This window comes from Myodes glareolus, chromosome 3, assembly GCF_982192425.1.
Source record: "Myodes glareolus chromosome 3, mMyoGla1.1, whole genome shotgun sequence".
NCBI lineage: Eukaryota > Metazoa > Chordata > Mammalia > Rodentia > Cricetidae > Myodes > Myodes glareolus.
In genome coordinates this window covers 21,459,294-21,481,564 of record NC_142028.1, presented here as the reverse complement: position 1 = coordinate 21,481,564, position 22,271 = coordinate 21,459,294, and the positions used below count along the sequence as shown (strand labels likewise).

Sequence of the window (22,271 nt, the reverse complement as noted above, 5' to 3'; positions counted from 1 at the left end):
GTCTCTGGGCCCTCATAATACAGAATCTTGAGTGAATGTCAGCCTCTTCCGTTATATGTTACTCAATCTGAGGTAAGAGACACAGAGAGAGAGAGGGGGAGAGAGAGAGAGAGAGAGAGAGAGAGAGAGAGAGAGAAAGGAGGGAGAGGGAGAGGAAGAGAGAGAGGAAGAGAGAGAGAGAGAGAGAGAGAGAGAGAGAGAGAGAGAGAGAGAGAGAGAAAGAGGAGGGGGAGGGAGGGAGAGAGAGAGTGAATGAATCACACACACACACACACAGAATGAGCAAGAAACTTTGGAAGCAAAGGCCTTTATCTTCCACAAGAGTGGACTTTTTTTTTTTGCCTCAAATACGGCTAGAACATGGCCTTTACAATCCAATTTTCTTTAATTTCATATAAGATTGCTTTTATGTAGTATGTGTGTGTGTGTGATAGAATACACGAGGGCAGGAGATTGAAGGTTTTGAGAACTAAGAATAAAAATGTTAATTCTTATAAATGGAATTGAGTAGCTAAAATATTTGCTGTTGTGAATTCTCTGTTCAGATCAGTACCCCATTTTTTAATTGGGTTAATTAGAGTTTTAGTGTCTAGTTTCTTGAGTTCTTTGTATATTCTGGAGATCAGACCTTTGTCTGATGAGGGGTTGGTGAAGATCTTCTCCCAGTCAGAAGGCAGCCTTTTTGTCTTACTGACAGTGTTCTTTGCTTTACAGAAGCTTCTCAGTTTCAGCAGGTCCCATTTATTCATTGTTTCTCTTATTGTCTGTGCTACTGGGGTCCTACTTAGGAAGTGGCCTCCTGTGCCTATATCTTGTAGACTACTTCCCACTTTCTCTTCTATCAGGTTCAAAGTGGACAGATTGATGTTGATGTCTTTAATCCATTTGGACTTGAGTTTTGTGCATGGTGATAGATATGGATCTATTTTCATTCTTCTACAGGTTGACATCCAGTTATGCCAGCACCATTTGTTAAAGACGCTTTCCTTCTTCCATTGTATACCTTTAACTCCCTTGACAAAAATTAGGTGTTCATAGGTTTGAGGGTTAGTATCTGAATCTTCTATTCGATTCCATAGGTCGACTTCTCTGTTCTTATGCCAATACCAAGCTGTTTTCAATACTGTAGCTCTGTAATAGAGTTTGAAGTCAGGGGTAGTAATGCCTCCAGAAGTTCCTTTATTATATAAGATTGTTTTGGCTATCCTGGGTTTTTTGTTTTTCCATATAAAATTGATTATTGTTCTCTCAAGGTCTGTGAAGAAGTTTGATGGGATTTTGATGGGGATTGCATTGAATCTATAGATTGCTTTTGGTAGAATTGCCATTTTTGCTATGTTGATTCTCCCAATCCAAGAGCAGGGGAGGTCTTTCCATTTTCTGGTATCCTCCTCAATTTCTCTTTTCAAAGGCTTAAAGTTCTTGTCAAATAGGTCTTTCACTTCCTTGGTTAGAGAAACCCCAAGATATTTTATGCTATTTGTGGCTATCGTGAAAGGTGATGTTTCTCTGATTTCCCTCTCCGCTTCTTTATCCTTTGTGTATAGGAGTGCCACTGATTTTTTGGAGTTGATCTTGTATCCTGCCACGTTACTAAAGGTGTTTATCAGCTGTAGGAGTTCTTTGGTAGAGTTTTTGGGGTCGCTTATGTACACTATCATATCGTCAACAAATAACGAAAGTTTAACTTCATCCTTTCCAATTCGAATCCCCTTGATCTCCTTATGTTGTCTTATTGCTATTGCTAGAACTTCAAGCACTATATTGAAGAGGTATGGAGAGAGTGGACAGCCTTGTCGTGTTCCTGATTTTAGTGGAAAGGCTTTGAGTTTCTCTCCATTCAGTTTGATGTTAGCTGTCGGCTTGCTGTATATTGCTTTTATTATATTTAGTTATGATCCTTGTATCCCCAGTCTCTCCAACACCTTTATCATAAATGGGTGTTTAATTTTGTCAAATGCTTTTTCAGCATCCAATGAAATGATCATATGGTTTTTTTCTTTCAGTTTATTTATATGATGGATTACATTGATAGATTTGCGTATGTTGAACCATCCCTGCATCTCTGGGATGAAGCCTACTTGATCATAATGGATAATTTTTCTAATGTGTTCTTGGATTCGGTTTGCCAGTATTTTGTTGAGAATTTTCGCATCGATGTTCATGAGTGAGATTGGCCTGTAATTCTCTTTCTTGGTTGTGTCTTTGTGTGGTTTTGGTATTATGGTGACTGTAGCTTCATAAAAGGAGTTTGGCAGTGACTCTTCTTTTTCTATATTGTGGAATACATTAAGGAGTATAGGTATTAGCTCTTCCTGGAAGTTCTGGTAGAATTCTGCATTGAAACCATCTGGTCCTGGGCTTTTTTTGGTAGGGAGATTTTTGATAACAGCTTCTAATTCTTCATGACTAACAGGTCTATTTAGATTGTTCACCTGGTCTTGGTTCAACTTTGGTATATGGTACTTATCTAAAAAAATGTCCATTTCTTTTACATTTTCCAACTTTGTGGCATATAAACTTTCGTAGTAAGATCTAAGGATTCTCTGAATTTCCTCTGTGTCTGTGGTTATGTCCCCCTTTTCATTTCTGATCTTATTAATTTGCATCTGTCTCCATGGGTTCCATCACTTCTCTCTGTCTTCGCCTTTCTTTCTCCCGGCATACAGTCTAGCTTTTCCCGCCTAGTTTTGTTCTTCTCTGCCATAGGCTCAAAGCAGTTCTTTATTCATTAACCAATAAACACAACATACAGACAGAAGGACCTCCCACACCATAGGTTAAGAAAAGAAACTGTTGTTTAGGATTGAATCTTTTTAGAAATTAAATTTGTTGAATATTTGATGACTTTTGTTTTTTATTCAAAGATCACAAATAGAAGAGCTTCTATAATGATGTTTTCAGTATCAAAGATTTAGTGAATATTTATGGACTGATACACATGTCTTAAGAGCTTTTACAAGTGTGTTTCAATAAACTGCAAGTAACCCTATAAGTAAGATGCCTTATCTGTCACATTTTGCAGGTAAGAACAGATGCTTGACTGAGTTATGTAAGTAATAAAACACAATGAGGGTTAACAAATGTCCTGGTTCCACAGACAAGATACTTTATTCTACACTGCTTAGTTTCTTCACCTGATAGTGTGATAAAACATCTTGACAAATTCAACTTAGTGGCGTAAACGTTTATCTTAACACATATTTCAGGCCCAGGGCATTCTGTCAGGGTGTCAAGGCAGCAGGAGTATGATGTGGTTGGTCATATAACACCCACCATTAAGGAACAAAAAGTGATAAATGCAAGAGGATGTTCCCCTCCCTCACTCAACTTGCTCAGTTCAAGATCCCAAACAGGAAATTGATACCACCTACCTAGTGGCTTGGTTTTACTACCTTTAACCTTTGCTCAACAACCCCACAAATATGTATGGCTTTTGAAATACATATTATGTGACCAAAAGAAAGTGAAATTTTACTTTTATCTCTGAGAGATATTATTTATTGCAAAGACTGTGTTCCAGGTTCTGAAGATAGATGTTCATATGATTTCAACTGAATTTTTAGACTGGAATCAAGTGCATTCAAATGGAAATGATTTGCCTGAAATCAAGGAGACCACAAAAGTTGAATGAGAAATGACTCTTTATATTTTAAATGTCACAACAATCTTGTATTTTTATTCTACAACTTTGCAATTGGGTTTAGACATGATTTATATAATTTATAAAATTAATTTTGAATACCTATTTCTTATTTGGATGTCAAAATAAAAAATATTACAAGATATATTTCATTTAAAACCATATGAGTCATTAAATTATCTTGTGGATAATCTTTCTACCTATTTTAAATAAACTACAGTTTCTTAATCATTATTAAATTACTAAAACACATGCCTGTCTTCTGATTAGCAAGATACTTGACTCAGACAAATCTTTTTTTATCACTTTAATTCTTATTTATTCATTATTTAAGGTATTTGTCCAATTAAATATTTTTCTAGATATTGTAGTCATGACAGAAAGAAAGAGACACAGGCTTCTGTAGAAGGAGGTTGCTTGTTCATCCTGGCCGTCCAGAACTGAAATAATCACACAGAAACTGTATTAATTAAATCACGGCTTGACCCATTAGCTCTAGCTTCTTATTGGCTAACTCTTACACTTTAATTTAACCCATTTCCATTAATCCATGTATCGCCACAAGGCTGTGGCTTGGGTAAGATTCCCAGTGTCTGTCTCAGGTGGTAGATCCATGACTTCTTTCTGATTCTCCTTTTTTCCTCCCAGCATTAGTTTCATTTTCTCTACCTACCTAAGTTCTGCCCTATCAACAGCCCAAGGCAGTTTCTTTATTCATTAATGGTAATCACAGCACACAGAGGGGACTCCCACACCAGGGTTCAATTAAGAAAAGCAACTCTCAAAGTATTCTAAATACACTGGTGGAAAGCACACAATTGTAAAATAGACCTAACCACACTGATTATTAGTGAAACTATTTGGGGCTGAGGAGATGGCTCAGTGTTTAAGAACACTTCATGGTTTTTGCAAAAGACTTGTGTTCTGTTTGTGGCATCGATGTCAGGCAGCTAAAAATAGCCTGTAACTCCAGTTCCAGGGGATATGACTTCCTCATTTGGCCTCTTTGAGATGTTTCTTTTGTCTCTTTCTCTTAACTCTGGAATGAATAGGCATGTACATGTATCTCCCGAGGAAAGTTAATGCAATAAATTGGTGTCCAAACAGAGACCCAACAGGACACAAATTAGAACAGCTCATTGTATGGGTAATAAAACATAGCTGAGGTTGAACTGAGTGTAGAGTGTCAGTGAAGATTAGTGAAAATGGTCATCTTTTTGTTTGTGGAACAAAATGAAATGAGTCTTTGCTGTAGTGGCCATTAGAATGGGAAAAAGACATGCAGGAGACACCCTCCATGTCTTCTTCTGATTTGACAGGGAAATTGGATAAGAAGGTGACGACAACAATGGATGGGAGAGGAAAGTGTATTTCTAGATCACTTAAAAGCTGATGTAACCAGATTTTGGTTGAACTTGAGTGCTTAAGAATAAATTTGACAAAAGGCCAAATGTTATATATGAGGTCCTGATGGGCATTAAATCCTAAACAACTATTCAAAAAGAATAATGCGTGCATACATCTCCCACTGCAACTATTGCTGTGAAGGAAGATTTTATTTTCTGGGAACCATCTTAGACATTTCTATAATAGCATGGCCAAGGTTGCCTACAAGTGAGGACTGTGCAGTAAAGACAACGGGCAACCGTGTGTAACTATGGTGATAGAATAGTTCAGATGGGAAAGTAGTTATTTTCCCCACCCCCAAGTACATTTTGTTTCTTTTCGCCAAGCAGGAAAATATGTTGGTGGTGAAGATGTCACATCCTGCATAGCACTTTTTGCCTGAGAGTGAGAAATGAAGCTAGATGACTCAAGGAAAATGACTGTAGATTACAGAGAACTAAATACCATGATAGCTCCAGCCATTGTTCTTTTGATTTAAAATTTCAGTAAGTGGTAGGATCTTTCATGGTCTTTGTACCTCTTTCCATTCTGAATCCAGAGCCCATTTGGTTCTGCTGATTATTTTAAAGATTTAGAGAAAACATCCTAATGAAACTATCTATACATATGTAGAGAAGCAGGACAGAAATTCAATTTGCACAAAAACAAGGCCCAGACAATAGAAATTCTGGGGAGTCTCATGGTTGGTTCAAATTCAGATGATGCTTGACATGATGGTTGAGAAAAATCTATACAGCAACATATGCAACTGAAAATAAAAATATCAGTTAATAAGTTTAAACATAGTAGAGATGGGTGCACACAGTTGCTTCAAAACATTTGGTTATGGAATGGTAATTCCAGTGAAGTGGCAACCCTTCCTTAGCATTACTGACTTGAGAGCCCTGTGAGGACTCATTATACATTATACAGGTTATTGTGAAAGATTGTGGCTACACACAGGAACCAGATGATAATCTCATATTTCTGAAGACTGTACAAGCTCTAGTGGCAGAGCATGTGGAAAACAAGCTGAAGTTCCTTAAACTTCATCCTTTCTGAATAACATGTAGCCATAGAAAGCAATATGCAGGACATTGGGTAAAACTGTTACCAGTGACACTGTTTGATGGGAGATCTGTGGTAATGTCATTATCACGATAGGCAAGATGTGACTTTGGTTCAATAGTGTCATTGGTGATATAGACATAACAAACTAGGTTCACAATTAATTTTAAGGCAAATTAAGAGGAAAGACAGGGCTTTAAAAACAAACAACAAAGCTGGTCTCTACAAACTCTATGAAACACCCCTCTTCAAACCAAGGAACCCACTCACAACATTACTGAAGGGCTAGAGAGATGGCTCAGCAGTTACAAGAACTGGCTGCTCTTCCAGAGGACATAGGTTCAATTCTGAACACTCACATGGCAGATCATAACCATCTGTAACTCCAGTTCAGGGGCTATCTGAGGCCTTCTTCTAGCCTCCAAAGACATTGCAAACTTGTAGTTAACAGACAAAATATGCAAACAAAAAACTATACACACAAACTAAATAAATGCTAAATAAATAAAAATAAAAAAGGAACATTATTGCCCTTTTCCTTAGTAAACATTTCAGCTTAGTAGTATGAAACTTAGCACCGAAAACTTCACATAGTGTAGAATCCACTGTAAGGGATTCTCAGTGAAGAACTTTTTAAATTAGGATTACCTGTGTGCCTACTAGAGAGGGATTCTCTTAATTGGAATACTTGAGGTGGAAAGTGAGTGTGAGTGGAGTAGGTTCTGGATTGAATGAAAAGAGGAGAGCCAAAAAGACCTATTATGCATTTATTAACTCATTGCTCTCTGCTCTAGAGTGTGATGAAGTGCGAGCTACTTCAAGTCCATTTCACATTCAATTTGCGATGATGGACTGTAACCTGGCTTTGTGAGTCAATAGATCTTCATACCTTAAGTTGATTTTGTCAGGGTATTGCATTACAGCAACAAAATGAAACTAAGAGAGGTAGTTATACCATTTACATAGTTTTACATTTAGTCCATCTTCCAATAACAAACAGCATTGTGGGTAAAATGGCTTCTGAACCAGCTTCTGATTATTCTTTGAAAGAGAGTACCATAGACTTTCATAGAGGTAGACAAAGGGTAGAGAAGTGGTAGACCAAGGCTTTGAACTCCAGTTGCTAAATGCTGCCCCTTGCCACTTCTTGACTTGGTCTACCCTTTGCTTGGCATTGTACTGACTTCCTGACTTTACCTTTCTACTTGCTGGAATAAAGCTTGATAACCTTTTCTACCTTTCTCTCAGCCTTAATTCTCTTGTGATAGCATAAGGATCTGGACTACTGCTGCAATCAAGATGTGAGGTAATGTAAGAGGACCCCTGTTTGCTTCCCCTTATCTATAACTTTTGGGAATGGATTTAACTGGAGGGGTGTATTTTTGTCAATGTTTTCCAAATTCCATATGTAGCTGAGGATTACCTTGAATTTCAGATACCCCACTCCAAGTCCCAAGTGCCAGGACTACAGGCGTAACATGATGTTTTAGTTAGGATTTCTATTGCTGTGATGAAATGCCATGACAAGGAGCAATTGTGAAAAAAAGGTTCATTTGTCTTACACTTCCACATTGTGGTCCAACACTGAAAGAAGTCAGAACAGAAACTCACACAGGGCAGGAAACTGGAAGCAGGAGCTGGTGCAGAGATCATGGACATGTGTTACTTACTGGCTTGCTCATATCTTTTTCTTGTAGATAATCAAAATTTTTCTTTTGTAAATTAAAAAACACCATAAGTTCCTTCTTCATGCAAATCAGATAGATCATGTAGAAACCTATCCTGATCTTAAAGAAAATATGCGTTTTCTATTTCCATCCATTTGCATGCAAAATTCAAGATGTCATTGTTTTTTACCGCTGAGTAAAACTCTAATGTGTATATGTTCCACACCTTTTTAAACCATTTTTCTATTGAGGGGCACCTAGGTTGTTTCCAGGTTCTGGCTATTACAAATACTGCTGCTATGAACATAGTTGAACAAATGCTTTTGTAGTATGTTAGAGCATCTCTTGGGTATATTCCCAAGAGTGGAATTGCTGGGTCCTGAGGGAGGTTGACTCCCAGGTTCCTGAGAAACCGTCACACTGATTTCCACAGTGGCTGCACAAGTTTGCATTCCCACCAACAACGGATGAGTGTTCCCCTCATTCCACATCCTCTCCAGCACAGGCTATCATTGGTGTTTTTGAGTTTGGCTATTCTGACAGGTGTAAGATGATATCTCAAAGTTGTTTTGATTTGCATTTCCCTGATTGCTAAGGAGGTTGAGCATGACCTTAAGTGCCTTTTGGCCATTCGGAACACTGGACTTAACTCCCTAGGTCCAAACGAGAAGCAGAAGGAAAGAGAACGTGAGCAAAGAAGGCAAGATCAGAGAGAACCTTCATCCGACGATGGATGGCGATACAGACGAAGACCCACATTGGAGCACCGGACTGAGTCCCCCAAGGTCCAAATGAGGAGCAGAAGGACGAAGAAATTGAAAAAGGAAATAAGGACCGCGAGAGATGCGATCACCCACTGATACAAGGGGACAGATCTAATGAGAGTTTACCAAGGCCAGTTGGACTGGGACTGAACGAGGACGCAATCCAACCAGATTCTCTGAATGTGGCCGGATTCTCTGAATGTGACTGGCCCGGAGTCTTTCTGAAAATCCATTGACAATGACACTGGGACTTGTTTCCTCTGCATATACTGGATTTTGCGGATCCAGTCTGTCTGGACACTCACCTTCCTGGACCTGGAGGGAGGGGGGAGGAACTTGAACTTCCCACTGGGCAGGAAACCCTGACTGCTCTTAGGGATGGAGAGGGAGGAGGAGAGGGAGTGGGGGGAGTAGGAGGGTGGTGGGAGGAGGGGCGGAAATGGAAACTTTTATAATTTAATAAAATTACTTTAAAAAAATTTAGCATTATAAAGAGTATATTGAGCAAAAAGTTTCAGATACAAAAGTAATATTTATACTTTGGTGTGTTTAGTATACTTTAATGATTGTTTTGAAAAAAATTCATTATTAGAAAAAATAATATAATTCACTTTATATTATTATAGTACATAGTTCTAATCTTATTTTCAGATTATGAAATAGAGAATTACCTGAAAGACTCCAATACAGGGTTTTTAGTTTGTGAGCTTAAGCTTACAAAGATATGTATGCAAAACTGCGCAGTCATGTGCTGGGAGGCCAGAGGTTGAAAGCATGACACAATTATGTTCACCATGGGAAAGTTCTGTTATCCTACAATGGTGGAAACACAAAATGAATATATACTTTATGTAGATAATCTATTAAGTGAGGGACTCCTATAAATAAGTGCAAAAGAAGGATGCAAGTAGGCAATGGTGTCTTCACTAATAGTGTGGTAAATACTGATTATTATGAAAGCCAAGTAGCCAATTCTTCAGATTCACATAAGAAGTTCATGAGAGTCAGCTTCTTTCTGTCTATTTATAATTCAATTTCATTTATTGACACCATTCTTTTGAGGCTTTATTTTTATGAGTTTTTCTTGTCTATTGCATCATTCCTGAAAACTTACTTTGGTTTGAAAGTTGAGTCTTTTTTCCAAACCCAGGGTTGATCTCTGCTCTCCCGAAAGATTCCAGTCCATGTGATAAGTGAGAGGGATTGCAGAAAGTTCTGCCAGGGAATCAAGGAATTTTATTAGTATAAAGTCTTATACTGTCTTTCAAATGTGTTAGTATATTCTGTCACAGTATGTTTATTATCTAGTACAAACCAACTTATTAAAGTTAAGAATACTTACTACATTGCCAAAATATTCACATATATATGTAATTTTGACTTAAAGTATACTTTCAAATGTTTACAATTATAAGTTTTATTCTTGTATTAGTAGGATACTTGGCAACTTATTTATGTAACTTAATTTATATATATATATATATATGTGTGTGTGTGTGTGTGTTCACAACACAAACATAACAGGGATTCAAACAAATTTCTGGAAGTTATGCATGAAATTCTCTAGGTGTTGACCTCAAATCAATTTTTCTACTGTTTCTCAAAGTTCAGTTTTAGAAAGAGGGTTGTGCCTTGCTATTGATGAAATGGGTGATGTAGTGGACATAGTTTCTGTTTTATGGGTGCCATGTTATCACTAAGTAGCTGAACCTCCACTGTTGTCAATCACTGTAGAGGTAGCTTACTAAAAGGGTAGCTCTAAAGGTTATCTTGGCTATTGTTATAAATAAAGGTCAAATATGGGGAGTTATAATCAAAGAAACAATCAAGAAATTCTGAAGGCCTGAAACAAAGCTGAAAGGGCTTGACACCTGAAGGTAGGGGACTACAGAATGGCAGGGCATCTTGTGTCACTCATTCAATGGAAGGAAATTACCCTATATATTCTTTCTCGGCACCCAGCAACAACATGTAGATTATATGAGCTCTCTCCTCCATGTCTAAGAGAGACTGACTGGCCAGCAGCACTCTGCAAGGCTGAAAGCACCTAATGGGGTAATTGGTCATATGAAGGGCTTCTCTTACTTGCTGAAGGACACCAGTGCAGGAGCTGGTGTTGGGGATCCCATGAGTACAAATAGCCATGTAATATGCCACTGTCTTTGAGGGTCTGACACTCACTCCTTCCTTCAGGGACCACTAGATAGAGTGGGTTTTAGAATGTTATGCTTATATAACACAGCAGTGAAAATCCACAGCCTTCAGATCAATGCAGGAGCATGGATCAATGATTTGCTCTAAGAATAATAGTGTTTGTTTTCAACATTCCAAATGCTGCAAGACTTTTGTACAATTCCTCATGTTGTGGTGAACCAAAACCATAAGATCATTTTTATTTTCTACTTCACAAATGTAATATTGTTACTGTAATGAATCATACTATAAATATCTGATATTCCTTATGGTCCTAGGTGACCACTGTGAAAGGGTCATTCACCCTCAAAAGGATTGTGACACACAGGTTGATAACTGCTGAGTTGCAGGTTGTTTATTCAACAGTGCATATGTATGTCTGATCCAAGACTTACAAAACTCAATGGCAAGTGCAGCTATTTATAGTGAGTCAGAAAAAAATGTTTTGTGCAGGTACATCTGATGAGAGTATGCATAGGAAAGGGAATTGAAGGAAATCAAAATGTCTGCCTCGTTATTTGATGATAATTGCCTCTGCCAATTCATATTCCTATCATGTATTGACTATCATACACATATAGATATTTTTGTGTATGATAAAATTAAATGGCAAAGTTAATTTCAGAGTAAATGCACTTGTAGAAGAATGGTTTTCATAAAATTAAAAAATCTGGATATAAGTATTCAGTACCAGTACACAAGAATAGATAAAATGTTCTAAAATAAAGCAACGAAATATTATACAAAGTCATAAATACATAAAACATGTATAAGAATATTAACGGAACCAACACACATCACATTGGCAGAAACATTTAAGCAATGATGGACACATGGCAGCTCTTACCTGCTCCTCTTCACTCTCTATGTAAAGCAGACTAGCGTTTTTGGCATTGCAGGACACCAAACTGTCAGTCCAATTTTTCTTCTCCACACTAATGTAATAAAAATTGTGGGAATATGACATCCACTCTTTTGGACAATGACAAAGGTGTCCTGAAGAAATGTGAATTTAATAATGAAAATTAATATGTTTTTATGGATTTGGACCTTCACGTAAAATATGTGTTTACACAGTTTGATAAATATAAAACAAAATATATACTCCATCACACAAAGAAAAGAGTCTGTCCAATGGACCATGAATTTATTCATCTAAACTAAATAAGTAATTTATATGATGTAGGTGGGTCTTCTTTCTATGTGTTGCTTTCATTGTTTAATTAATAAAGAAACTGCTTGGCCTGATAGGTCAGAACATAGGTGGGTGGAGTAGACAGAACAGAATGCTGGGAAGAAGGGAAGTGAGGCAGTCGCCATGCTTCTCCTGCCCAAGATAGATTTTGGTTAGAATCCTCCCGGTAAGCCACCACCTTGTGGTGCTACACAGATTATTAGAAATGGGTTAGATCAATATGCAAGAGTTAGCCAATAAGAGGCTACAGATAATGGGCCAGGCAGTGTTTAAAAGAATATAGTTTCTGTGTAATTATTCCAGGTAAAGCTAGCTGTGAGCTAGAAGGCGGGATCGCAGCCCTCTGCTCCATTCACTACATTTTTACTCTGCAAATTATTCAAAGTCTCTAAACATGAGCATTATTCTAGAATAGTGAATTCATTTCTGTCTTATCATAGTTCATCAGTTGGAAAAAATCAAAGAAATTAAACTTTGCATGGTTATTTTATCTGAATATCTCTTATTGTGACACAAAAGAGTTATTATCCTTAACATTTACTTATGAATATGTAGTGTTCATGTTTCTAAGTATTTTATTCCTAGAAATCTACTATCATCTTTTCATAGCTTTAGTCAGACACAATATATAATGTGTAAAAACATCAGAACTTTGACAAGAAATGCATACCTTTCTGGGGTCCTGACTTGGACAAGTTGATTTGCTCCTTTTCTTTAGGATCTGGTGAGTTAAAATAATTCTTATGAAAACAAGCATGTAAAATATTGTAACAATTTTAGTTTCTTAGTTTGGAGCTGAGGTACTGTCTTTGAATAAGGATATAGGGGAATACAATTAATTATCAAAAAATAAATAATATGGTGAAAACTATATCAATGAAAGCCCAGGTTTCATCATTTTTTCCCATATAACCTATGATAAAGTCCTTTTAAAACATCTCAGTAGAGAGTTTCTAAGGTTCTAAACTATGTGTTTGAGTTATGAAATCACTGATAAAACCAAAAGCAAACAGTTCATACAATTTGATAATACATTGATAACATCATAATACCATTTCACATCTAATACGAATGCAGACTTTATATTAAAAACTCCTCTTCTTGGTAAGTTTTGAATGGCAGTTTCAGCCAATAAAGTGAAGAGTGCTTTTATGTTTTAAAAACATGCTTACAGCTTGAGAAAACTGTTGTAATTAAAACCACAGCGACCATTAAGGCAAAGCCGATGACACCCAGGAAAACAATGATGAGTTTTTCCGGAGGAGATGGAAAACCTGCAGAAAGAAATGTAGGGATGAGGAGTGGCAGTTCACAAGGTTTACGTACACAAAAAGTCCACATACACAGTGAGTCAAACAGACAAACGTTGACCCCAGATCCTCCTCTACACCGTTATCGTCTGTAGGCAGTCTCATCACAACAGGATCTTTGTAAATTCTTGCAACAGAGTGACATCCACGCTCACAAATTATAAAAGCATGGATCGAGTTAGAGCTCTGGTCCTCACACGGAGAGACCACTGCCACCTCTGCACCCATCTCTTCATGCCCCTGGCATCTCAGAGCAGTTACAGTGAGGGTCCATTCAGGGTCTCACCTTTGCAGCAACAGTCCCTGCAGACCGAGGGATGGTCTGGAGAAGGATTTTGAAAGCTGAATTCCACATAGGTGATTTCCTGCTCAGTTACTGAGATGGAGCTGCGGGTGCCCCTTGGTTGCCTTTTCTGGTTCCTTGAATCCTTCGACACATTCAGTTCTGCATAGGTGACTCTTTCATTACTCATCTCGGCAGCCGAATGATGCCAGGGCCTGTACCATGCAGCTGCTCACCAAAAGGTACACATTCTGATGCAGCCATGGGTGGGGTTTGGAACATTGGAGCTATTTTGAGGTTTTAATTTGTAATCTGTTTTTTTGCCCCATGAACAATGAACTCATGTACTGTGGTAAAAATAAAAAGTAAAAAAACACATAAATAAATAGAGTTTTTTAAAGACAATCCACTTTTGACAAAATATTTTTGTTAGCACAATAACTTTGTGAAGAACAAATATGTCTATAAACAAAAAAATTTTACAAATTAAATTTAGTTTTCATAAAAGTAACACTATGAAATGTTTAAAGCTTACATCAAAGATCCCTACACTATATAACACAAAAGAAAGTTGCATTAATTTTTATAACTTAAATTTTTTTAGTTTTGAGAATTTCACACATGAGTACCATATTTAAATAATTTCCATCCCTCTCTCTTACCCCCAAGCCTGTTCCATGAACTCCACTCTCTCTTGAATCCATGACTTCCTCTTTAATTATCATTGTTATATACACATGTGCAGGCATACAGAACCATCTGCTGAACCTTCATAATAAATTTAAATTTAACAATGAGCAAAGACTGATTGCCTTAAATGAGTAGTCTAGGATAGTTGATAAACGTACATGCACATAAATCTAGCAATTACATTTAATAGCTAATAAATTTATAAAAGTAAGTGGCGTTATTGAGTGTATTTTATTTGAAGTAATTGAAGAGTATAGAGAAATCACTGAACATTTAAAGATGTAAATATTAGAAAATGGTATGTCAGAATAATCTTGCATAAAATAAACAGTACTAAAAGTACTTTCAAAGTGATTTTAATACCCACTTTATTTAAAGAAATAATCATCTAACACATGAAACCATAACATGAGAAAAGTAATTCAACTAGAATGATGACAGTTCAAATTATCACAAAGAGTCTGAGGCTGTCAAAGTCAGTATCATTTTAATCATGTACAATCCAACTGAAATAGCTCAACATAATTGATAATTCAAGCAATTAGTCCAGGAATCAGCGAGACCTAGAATTATTTATGGCTTTAAAACTTACATGTGAACTTTGAGAAGTTACCTATAGCCCAGTGAATTTGTCTAAAATATGAAATAAAACTCATTTAAGGCAATTAATTCTTACCATTGTCATGCAGAAATTTCAACAAATGCTATTTTTTAGTCTTAATTTCTACTATGACTATTCCTCACTATTCAGTCCTTTCAAGAATTTGTGACATCTGGGATAAATCCATATGTTGTTATCCAAAGATCTACAGAGCACAAGTTGCAACAGTTAAAATCCATACCTCATCATCAAGTCTCCTGTGGCTGTAGGTTTAAGTATACTGACAAGAAAATATAAACACGAGCTGGTGACGGACGCTCCACAGACAACAAGAACAGAACTTTGAGGCAGTCCTCCAGGGAATTCCACACTCTTGGATTATCCGAGTAGTTTAGAGGCATCCACACTCTAGTTTAGTTCCCTGCATCAGAACTGTCCCTTAGTTACTCCACATTTCACATTTGCAGTGTTCTGTCAGCTGACTGGGCTGGCGGAGAAGAGGCCAGTGTCAAGCTCTCTCTCCTGCCAGAAAGCCAGGGCTCCTGCAGTGAGGTGAGGAGCTCACAGGAGGTCTGTGGGAGCTGAGCATGGAAAGGTGAAAGTCAGAGGCAGAATCCAGGACAACAGTGACAGTGAACTAGACAGGCTGCCACATGATGCTCAGGGTAGGTTATGAGTGGAAAAGAAATTTCTCACTAATGTGTCTCTGAAGGCTGAACAGGAAATTCTCATACCCAACTGATTTGGAAATCAGTTTTTCTTATCACACCTTTACAATATAGGACACATTGGGCTTCCGTCCGAGGCACAAAGTCGTCTTGTAGTGTGATGTGTAGTGTGGTCTTTTCTAACTGTTTCACTAAAACTGTTTATATTTGTATAAATTAGAGAGGTCAGGGCAGGGAGATTGGCTGTATGTGGTGTCTTCTACAAAGGGCTTCTACAAAATCATTATTTTAGAAGAGAGACTTAGATTTGCAAGCCTTGGTTTTACACTAGAATACTTTTTTCCTTTTCTTTTTTTTTATCCTCCTTCCTTCCCTCCCTCCTTCTCTAATTTTAGTAGAGCTTCTTCCTTAAGCTGTTCATGTCAAGTGTGTACATTTTAACACACTTACACTCTCTCTATGTTTATATATATGTACATATATAACTTGTATACATATTTATACACATGTACACATATATAGTTTATATATGTATGTATTATAAATACATAGAGATACATATTTAAAATCTTAATTATACTATAATGAAAAATTATAAATTCATAGAAATATTATATACAATGCTATCTATTACTGATTTTTCTGAGCAGTGATCAGATTTTCAACCTTTTATGACTAGCACAAAAAACCACCCTTGCATACTCATCATATTAAACTCATATGTTTCTGTTTAATATCTTACAATTCCTAAGTTATTTAATTTTATGTTTTGCCTTTATGTTTGTCTATGTACCGTATGCATACCTCGTGTCTTTAGAGGCCAGAAAAGGACATTGGACCCTCTTAAAGTGGAGTTATAGAAAACTGTGTTCTAAAATATGGGTTCTGGAAATTGAACCTGGATCTGATAGAAGAGCAGTCAATGTACTTAATCTCTGAACTATGCCCCAAACACCTGTTGTAAGAGGCTGTTTGTTCATTTTCCAGCTTTACAGACTCCCAAAATAGTCACATAAAACTATATTATTTAAATCACTGCTTGGCCAATCACTTACGTATATTGCTTTCTAACTCTTACATATAGTATTAACCAATTTCCAATAATTTATATTTTACTACAAGATTCATGGCCTACCAGCAAGGTTCTGGTGTCTATGTCTCTAACAGTGGCTTCATGACTTCTCCAAACTCTGCCTTCCTTCTCACAGCATTCAAATTAATTTCCTCACCTAACCCAGTTCTACTCTGCTATAGGCTTGAAGACAGTTTCTTTATTAACCAATGGTATTCACAGCATACAGAGAGGAATCCTACAACACCTTCCATTTTCTGTTTAAATAAAAAGGAAGGTTTTAATTTTAACATAGCAAAATTACTTATAACAAAACAGGTATCAAGCAAGAATTATAGTTACAATATTTATATCTATGTTATCTTTTATCATAACCAAAGAAACCTATAATTATCAATTCTTCAACTACATCAAAGACCAAAGAATGATATAACAATAATATTACCTAAGTAAACAGGAAATGCATTGGAAGCAACTTCCAAAACTCTAGAATTGATGGAGACATCTTGCTGCCTGGACATTTACCCAAAGTTGTTCTGTATGGCTGGGGCATCCATCTTTAACCTACAGGTCCATAGAATCTAGCAATTTTTCCAAGAAGCAGGAAATTTCAAAGACAGTTCCACCTATACTGGCAATTTGTCAGTAACTTTCTTCTGTATCCTGCAGAATGTCTAACAAGCTCTTTCATGAAGCAGGATTCCTGAAGGATTGTCTCACCTTTAGGCAAGTTCAGTAGTCATTTCTCTGTGGGACCTGCATGTCTAGTTTATTCAGCATAGCAGCAAGCAGTCCAGGCAAGAGTCTTTTCTTACCCAATGGCTATCCAATGCCATAAGGAACATCTTCAGTGGCCATCATCCTCCTAAAGTAGCTAGCTGCTGCCAGGAGCAGATGTGCCTCACTGTTATGAAAAGTCCTAAGTTCTTAAACATTTAAATGGCATATACTGTAGTCTTTGAAACATTTGAAGAATTTCTATCATCTGAAATACATCTAGAAAATCTAACGAACATGACTACAAGCTTGACTGTTATAGATAATTATCTATTTACCTATATTTCTTAATTAAACATTACATTTTTAAATGAACTGCACAAACACAATACCTTCATCAGGATCAGAAATATACATACAACAAAATTGACCTTAAATTTGTATCAATAAACCAAGATTCACACCAATGTAAATATCTATAGCATATTCCCCTTTAAATGTAAAGAAACATTTACAAATGTGGACATAGTTCTTTTCAAACTGCTTTCTGCATTTTGTTGGATGAAGTAATTTTGGGGGGGTGTTCATGGTGACCTTTATGGGGGTCTTGGTCTATCAAACCACATTAGACTGGAAAGATTCCACAGGTCCTCATCCTCTGTGGGAACAAAAGAAGAAATTCTTTTCAAAAGCAATATATCCTTATACTCAAATTCTGAAGTCAAGATAACTTTAACGTATATATGTTGGTTACTTAGCTTATTTATCGTCAAAAAATTCGAAGAAGACACATTATTATACATAATCTAGACTCTCTGCATTTTTCATCTTTATGTGGTTTATTTGTTTTTACTCTATTACTTTTTAATATCTATTTTATTATCTTTACTCATTCAATCTTTTAAAGCAATTTAGTTCTTTTTATAACTTTCTATACTCTTTTTCTTTGCTCTTCTAAGCTTATGTAGATTTAACCAACATTGTGACCCATTTAGAGGTCTATATCTGTTTGAATCTGTTTTTATCAAATGTATGTAATTATTTATTGATCAGAAGCACTTCTTAAAATGTTAAGCACGTCTTAAGAATCTAAACAGCAGCATTGCTAAAGGAAATATGGCTCTGCCTGCTAGCTCTGCCCAGTCAAACATGGTGGACATCCATTGAGTGCCTGAAACTGCCAAGTAGGAGCCTTCCTCACTACCTCAACTCTGATAACTTGCTGTCCCAAGCTGCCACCAAGTAACTTTCAGCATGCTGTCCATGAACCCAATATAAATGCCCAGCTTCCTGAAAGAGCCAGTTCATGCTGGCAACACGACCCAGAAAACCACTGTTTCAAATCCACTTGGCTTTTATTTTCTGCTACTGTTGAATCAGGAAAACCTCTCTTGAAGTAGCTGCAGCATTCCACCAGCAAGCAGAGGCCATCTGGAAAAAATGCTTCTTTTTTTTTTTTTTTTTTTAGTGTCTAGCATTCCTTTCCAAGCCCTCTAAGGTTTACATGGATTTAGTTGACCACTTTAGAGTGTCAATTTGTTGTAAGAGGCTGTTTTCTCATTTTCCAGCTGCCCAGACTTCTAAAATAATAACACAAAAACTATATTATTTAAATCACTGTTTGGCCAATCACTTAAGTGTATTGCTAGATAAGTCTTACATCTAGTATCGACCCATTTCCAGTATTTTATACTTTATATTTTACTATGAGGTTCATGGCCAACCAGAAAGTTCCGGCATGTCTGTGTCTAGCAGTAGCTCCATGACTTCTCCAAACTCTGCCTTCCTTCTCTTTACATTCAGTTTAGTTTTTCTGCCTAGCTCAGTTCTGCCCTGCTCTGCTATAGTCTCAAGGCAGTTTCTTTATTAACCAATGGTATTAGAGCATACAGAGGGGAATCTTAAATCTAACACTCCAATATTTTATTTCATATTTTAAAAATAATAATTTCTAGGAAATATTTCCAAAACAAATATAGATTGAATGGATAAAACATTGAATTTTTATTTTTTTTTATTTCTCATGATAGCATTTCTCTGTGTATCTCTGGCCGTGGGCATATCTAGCCAGCTGTCCCTTTGGGTGTAAGGCTGGTGTCAAGCAGAAGCTGAAATTTCAAAGCAGATCATTTCGATAGCTAGCAGTGCCTAGTAGAGTTCCAGTGGGGCGCATAGGGGAATGAGACCATTTCCAATTCTGGAACTAGGACAAAATTTTACAAAACTGCCTCCTGAATGTGTCCCCTCTTTCAAATGATCTGTCAGTGACATAAAGTTTCTCAGAAATGTTGTAAAGGAATGTTGCAAATTACTGCAATTGTCAGGGGATATGAGTAGGAAACCTCCTTGAAATACCCCCATAACCTATTCATCTCACATAGGCAAGCATTTTAAATGTAGTACATTTCAACTACATAATTTGACTTGGATTTTGTTAATTAAAATAATGCATTTTTACTAAAATATAAACAGTTATGATAGAAGATGAATGAGTAAATAACAAATGACTATTTAGAATCTAATCTCTGGTTAATTGACACAGCTTAAAAATTAATATTATAGGCAAACAATGGGAATGCACACATTTAATCCTAGTACTTGGGAGACAGAGTTTGAGTCCAGCCTGGTCTATGGAACTCTGTTTTCATGATAGAATTATTATAGTTCCCACGAGGCTAGATGAGTTTCCTTCAGAACATGCTATCACAGTGTGAATGTAGTATCCTTGTCCTGCTGTCTTGCTTTTGCTCTCACCCTGTGAACAGTCATTTCTATTCACCAACCAGTATGGAATGTGTCTCAGACCAGAACATAAACAATTGGTGAGATATTCCCAGCAACCAGAACTACAAGGTGGAGTGCAAAACAAAAAACTCTTTTGATTATGAATGAATCAGCCACAGGTTTTACTTACAATGACAGAGAAGAAGAGATAAAGAAGATTAATTTCAGCTCAGTCTTTCATAATTGCAGCATGGGAGCATCCACATACACCCAGGACTGCAGAAGACACACTCAGTATATGATCTGTTAAGCATAATTCCACTATGGGTCATTAAATGGCCCTATGAAACAGCTTCATCCTCTTTGGACTATTATCTGAGACCTAGATTGTGAATCCAGGAACCCATCAAATGGCACATCTGTCCTTGACTTAAAGATAGTTGTAAAGAAAATGGCTCACTGTAGATCATGGAAAAGAGTCTGATAACTCAGTTCCAGTGCCCCTTAAACAGGGTCAGGCTATCTGTCAGGGACTCAATACTTGACACAATGGAAGTCCCCAAACTCCAAGAGAATTTCACTTATTCATACAACTTGCAAAAGACTCATCTTATGCACACCTGAGACATATTATCTCAGCATCAGCAAACTGGCACACAAAAAGTCATTAGCATGTTCATGTAGTATATATCACTTTTAATGAAATATCACCTGGTTTTAAATTTTTTAAATACTCTGAGCTACATTAACAAAATAAAGAAGAAAAACAGAATATAATAGCATCAATATTTGCTAAAAGAACTTTTCATGAATTCAATATTTTCTATTTTTCAACAAATGTGCTAATTTATGTGTTATGTTTAGTGCATTGGTTTTTTTGTCTGCATGTATGTCTATGTGAATGTGTCAGATCTCCTGAACCAAGAGATACGGACAATTATGAACTGTCATGTGGGTGCTGGGAATTGAACTGTAGGTCCTCTGGAAGAGCAGCCAGTGACCCGAACTCCTGAGCCTTCTTTCTAGTGCCTTCAAGGTTTTTTATGATAAAAATTTCAACCAGTTATGTACCTTGGTACAACCAATGCATGATAAGTTCACTACTTGACAATACAAGTTATCATCATATGTAACACAGAAGTTAGTTTTTCTAGCTTCATCTTTTTTCTTCAAAATTCAAGATGTCATTCTTTTTTTCTGCTGTGTAGTACTCCATTGTGTAAATGTACCACATTTTCCTTATCTATTCTTCAGTTTATGGAATTTAGGTTATTTCTAGGTTCTGGCTATGACAAACAAACTGCTATGAACGTAGTTGAGCATATGTCATTGTGGCACAATTGAGCATCCTTTGGATATATACCCAAAAGTGGTATTACTGGGTCTTGAGTCATCACATGTACTCACTCATAGGTGGATTTTAAACATAAAGCAAAGAAAACTAGCCTACAAACCACAATCCCAGAGAACTTAGCAATGAGGAAACTAAGAGAGACTTACATAGATTTAATCTACATGGGAAGTAGAAAGTAGAAAAAGACAAGATCTCCAGAGTAAGTTGGGAGTATGGGAACCTTGGGGGAGGGCTTAAGGGGTAGGGGAGAGGCAGGGAGGAGAGCAGAGAAAAATGTAGAGCTCAATAATAATCAATTAAAAAGAAGGAAAAAAGAAAAATAAACTGAAGTTTTTTTTATAAAAAAAAGAAGTTGGATTTTTTTTCTCTAACTTCAAGAATAGGCAAAAGCATTCATTTATCATCTCCATTTAGCACAATTGTATAAGTCCTAGATAAAGCATTTAGACAAGAGAAAGAAGTGAAATTGTCACCATCACTACTATTTAATTTAAATCATTCGTGTTACATGATCTGGGCATGGAAGCTTAAATATACTAATCAAAAAGTTTAGGAGGGGTTGGGGCAGACTGACGGGCCCCTGGAATTGGCAACAGGATTTACCCACAGTGTTTGTACTGGCTTTGTGGGAACCTATTCTCTTTGATGGAACCTTAGTCAGCCTAGATATAGTATGGAGGACTTTGGAACTTCCCCAAAGCAATGTGCTTTATCCTCTCTGAAGAGTAGGTGTGGGTTGGGGTTGGGTGTTAGTGGAAAGAATGAGAAGAGGAGAGAGATTGGGAACTTGGATTGGGTATGTATAGTGCTGGGACTACAGACATGGCATGATGTTTTAGTTAGTATTTCTATTGCTGTGATGAAATGACATGATCAGGAGCTACTTATGGAAAGGGTTTATTTGGCTTTCACTTCTACATCATGGTCCATCATTGA

At 36.8% G+C, this 22,271-nt stretch overlaps 1 protein-coding gene across 2 annotated transcripts; it reads right to left on the bottom strand.

The window, feature by feature from the left end:
* Positions 1-3,626: 3,626 nt before the first annotated feature.
* LOC125399099 (NKG2-A/NKG2-B type II integral membrane protein-like) lies at positions 3,627-15,527 on the bottom strand. 2 transcript variants are annotated; one of them, XR_015737429.1, is made up of 9 exons: positions 15,042-15,525; positions 13,513-13,856; positions 13,089-13,190; positions 12,587-12,637; positions 11,569-11,717; positions 9,643-9,743; positions 9,200-9,341; positions 8,655-8,843; positions 3,627-4,083 (listed from the first exon to the last, which is right to left on the bottom strand). XR_015737429.1 is itself a non-coding variant. In XM_087904084.1 (8 exons), the coding sequence occupies exons 2-7, from the start codon at positions 13,697-13,699 to the stop codon at positions 9,224-9,226; spliced, it is 708 nt and encodes a 235-aa protein (XP_087760210.1). In that variant the 5' UTR covers positions 13,700-13,856; positions 15,042-15,527; the 3' UTR covers positions 3,627-4,083; positions 9,200-9,223. The 2 variants fall into 2 exon arrangements, 1 of the variants encoding a protein (XP_087760210.1); XM_087904084.1 differs by lacking the exon at positions 8,655-8,843 and having other exon boundaries at positions 15,042-15,527.
* Between the last annotated feature and the right edge of the window lie 6,744 nt (positions 15,528-22,271).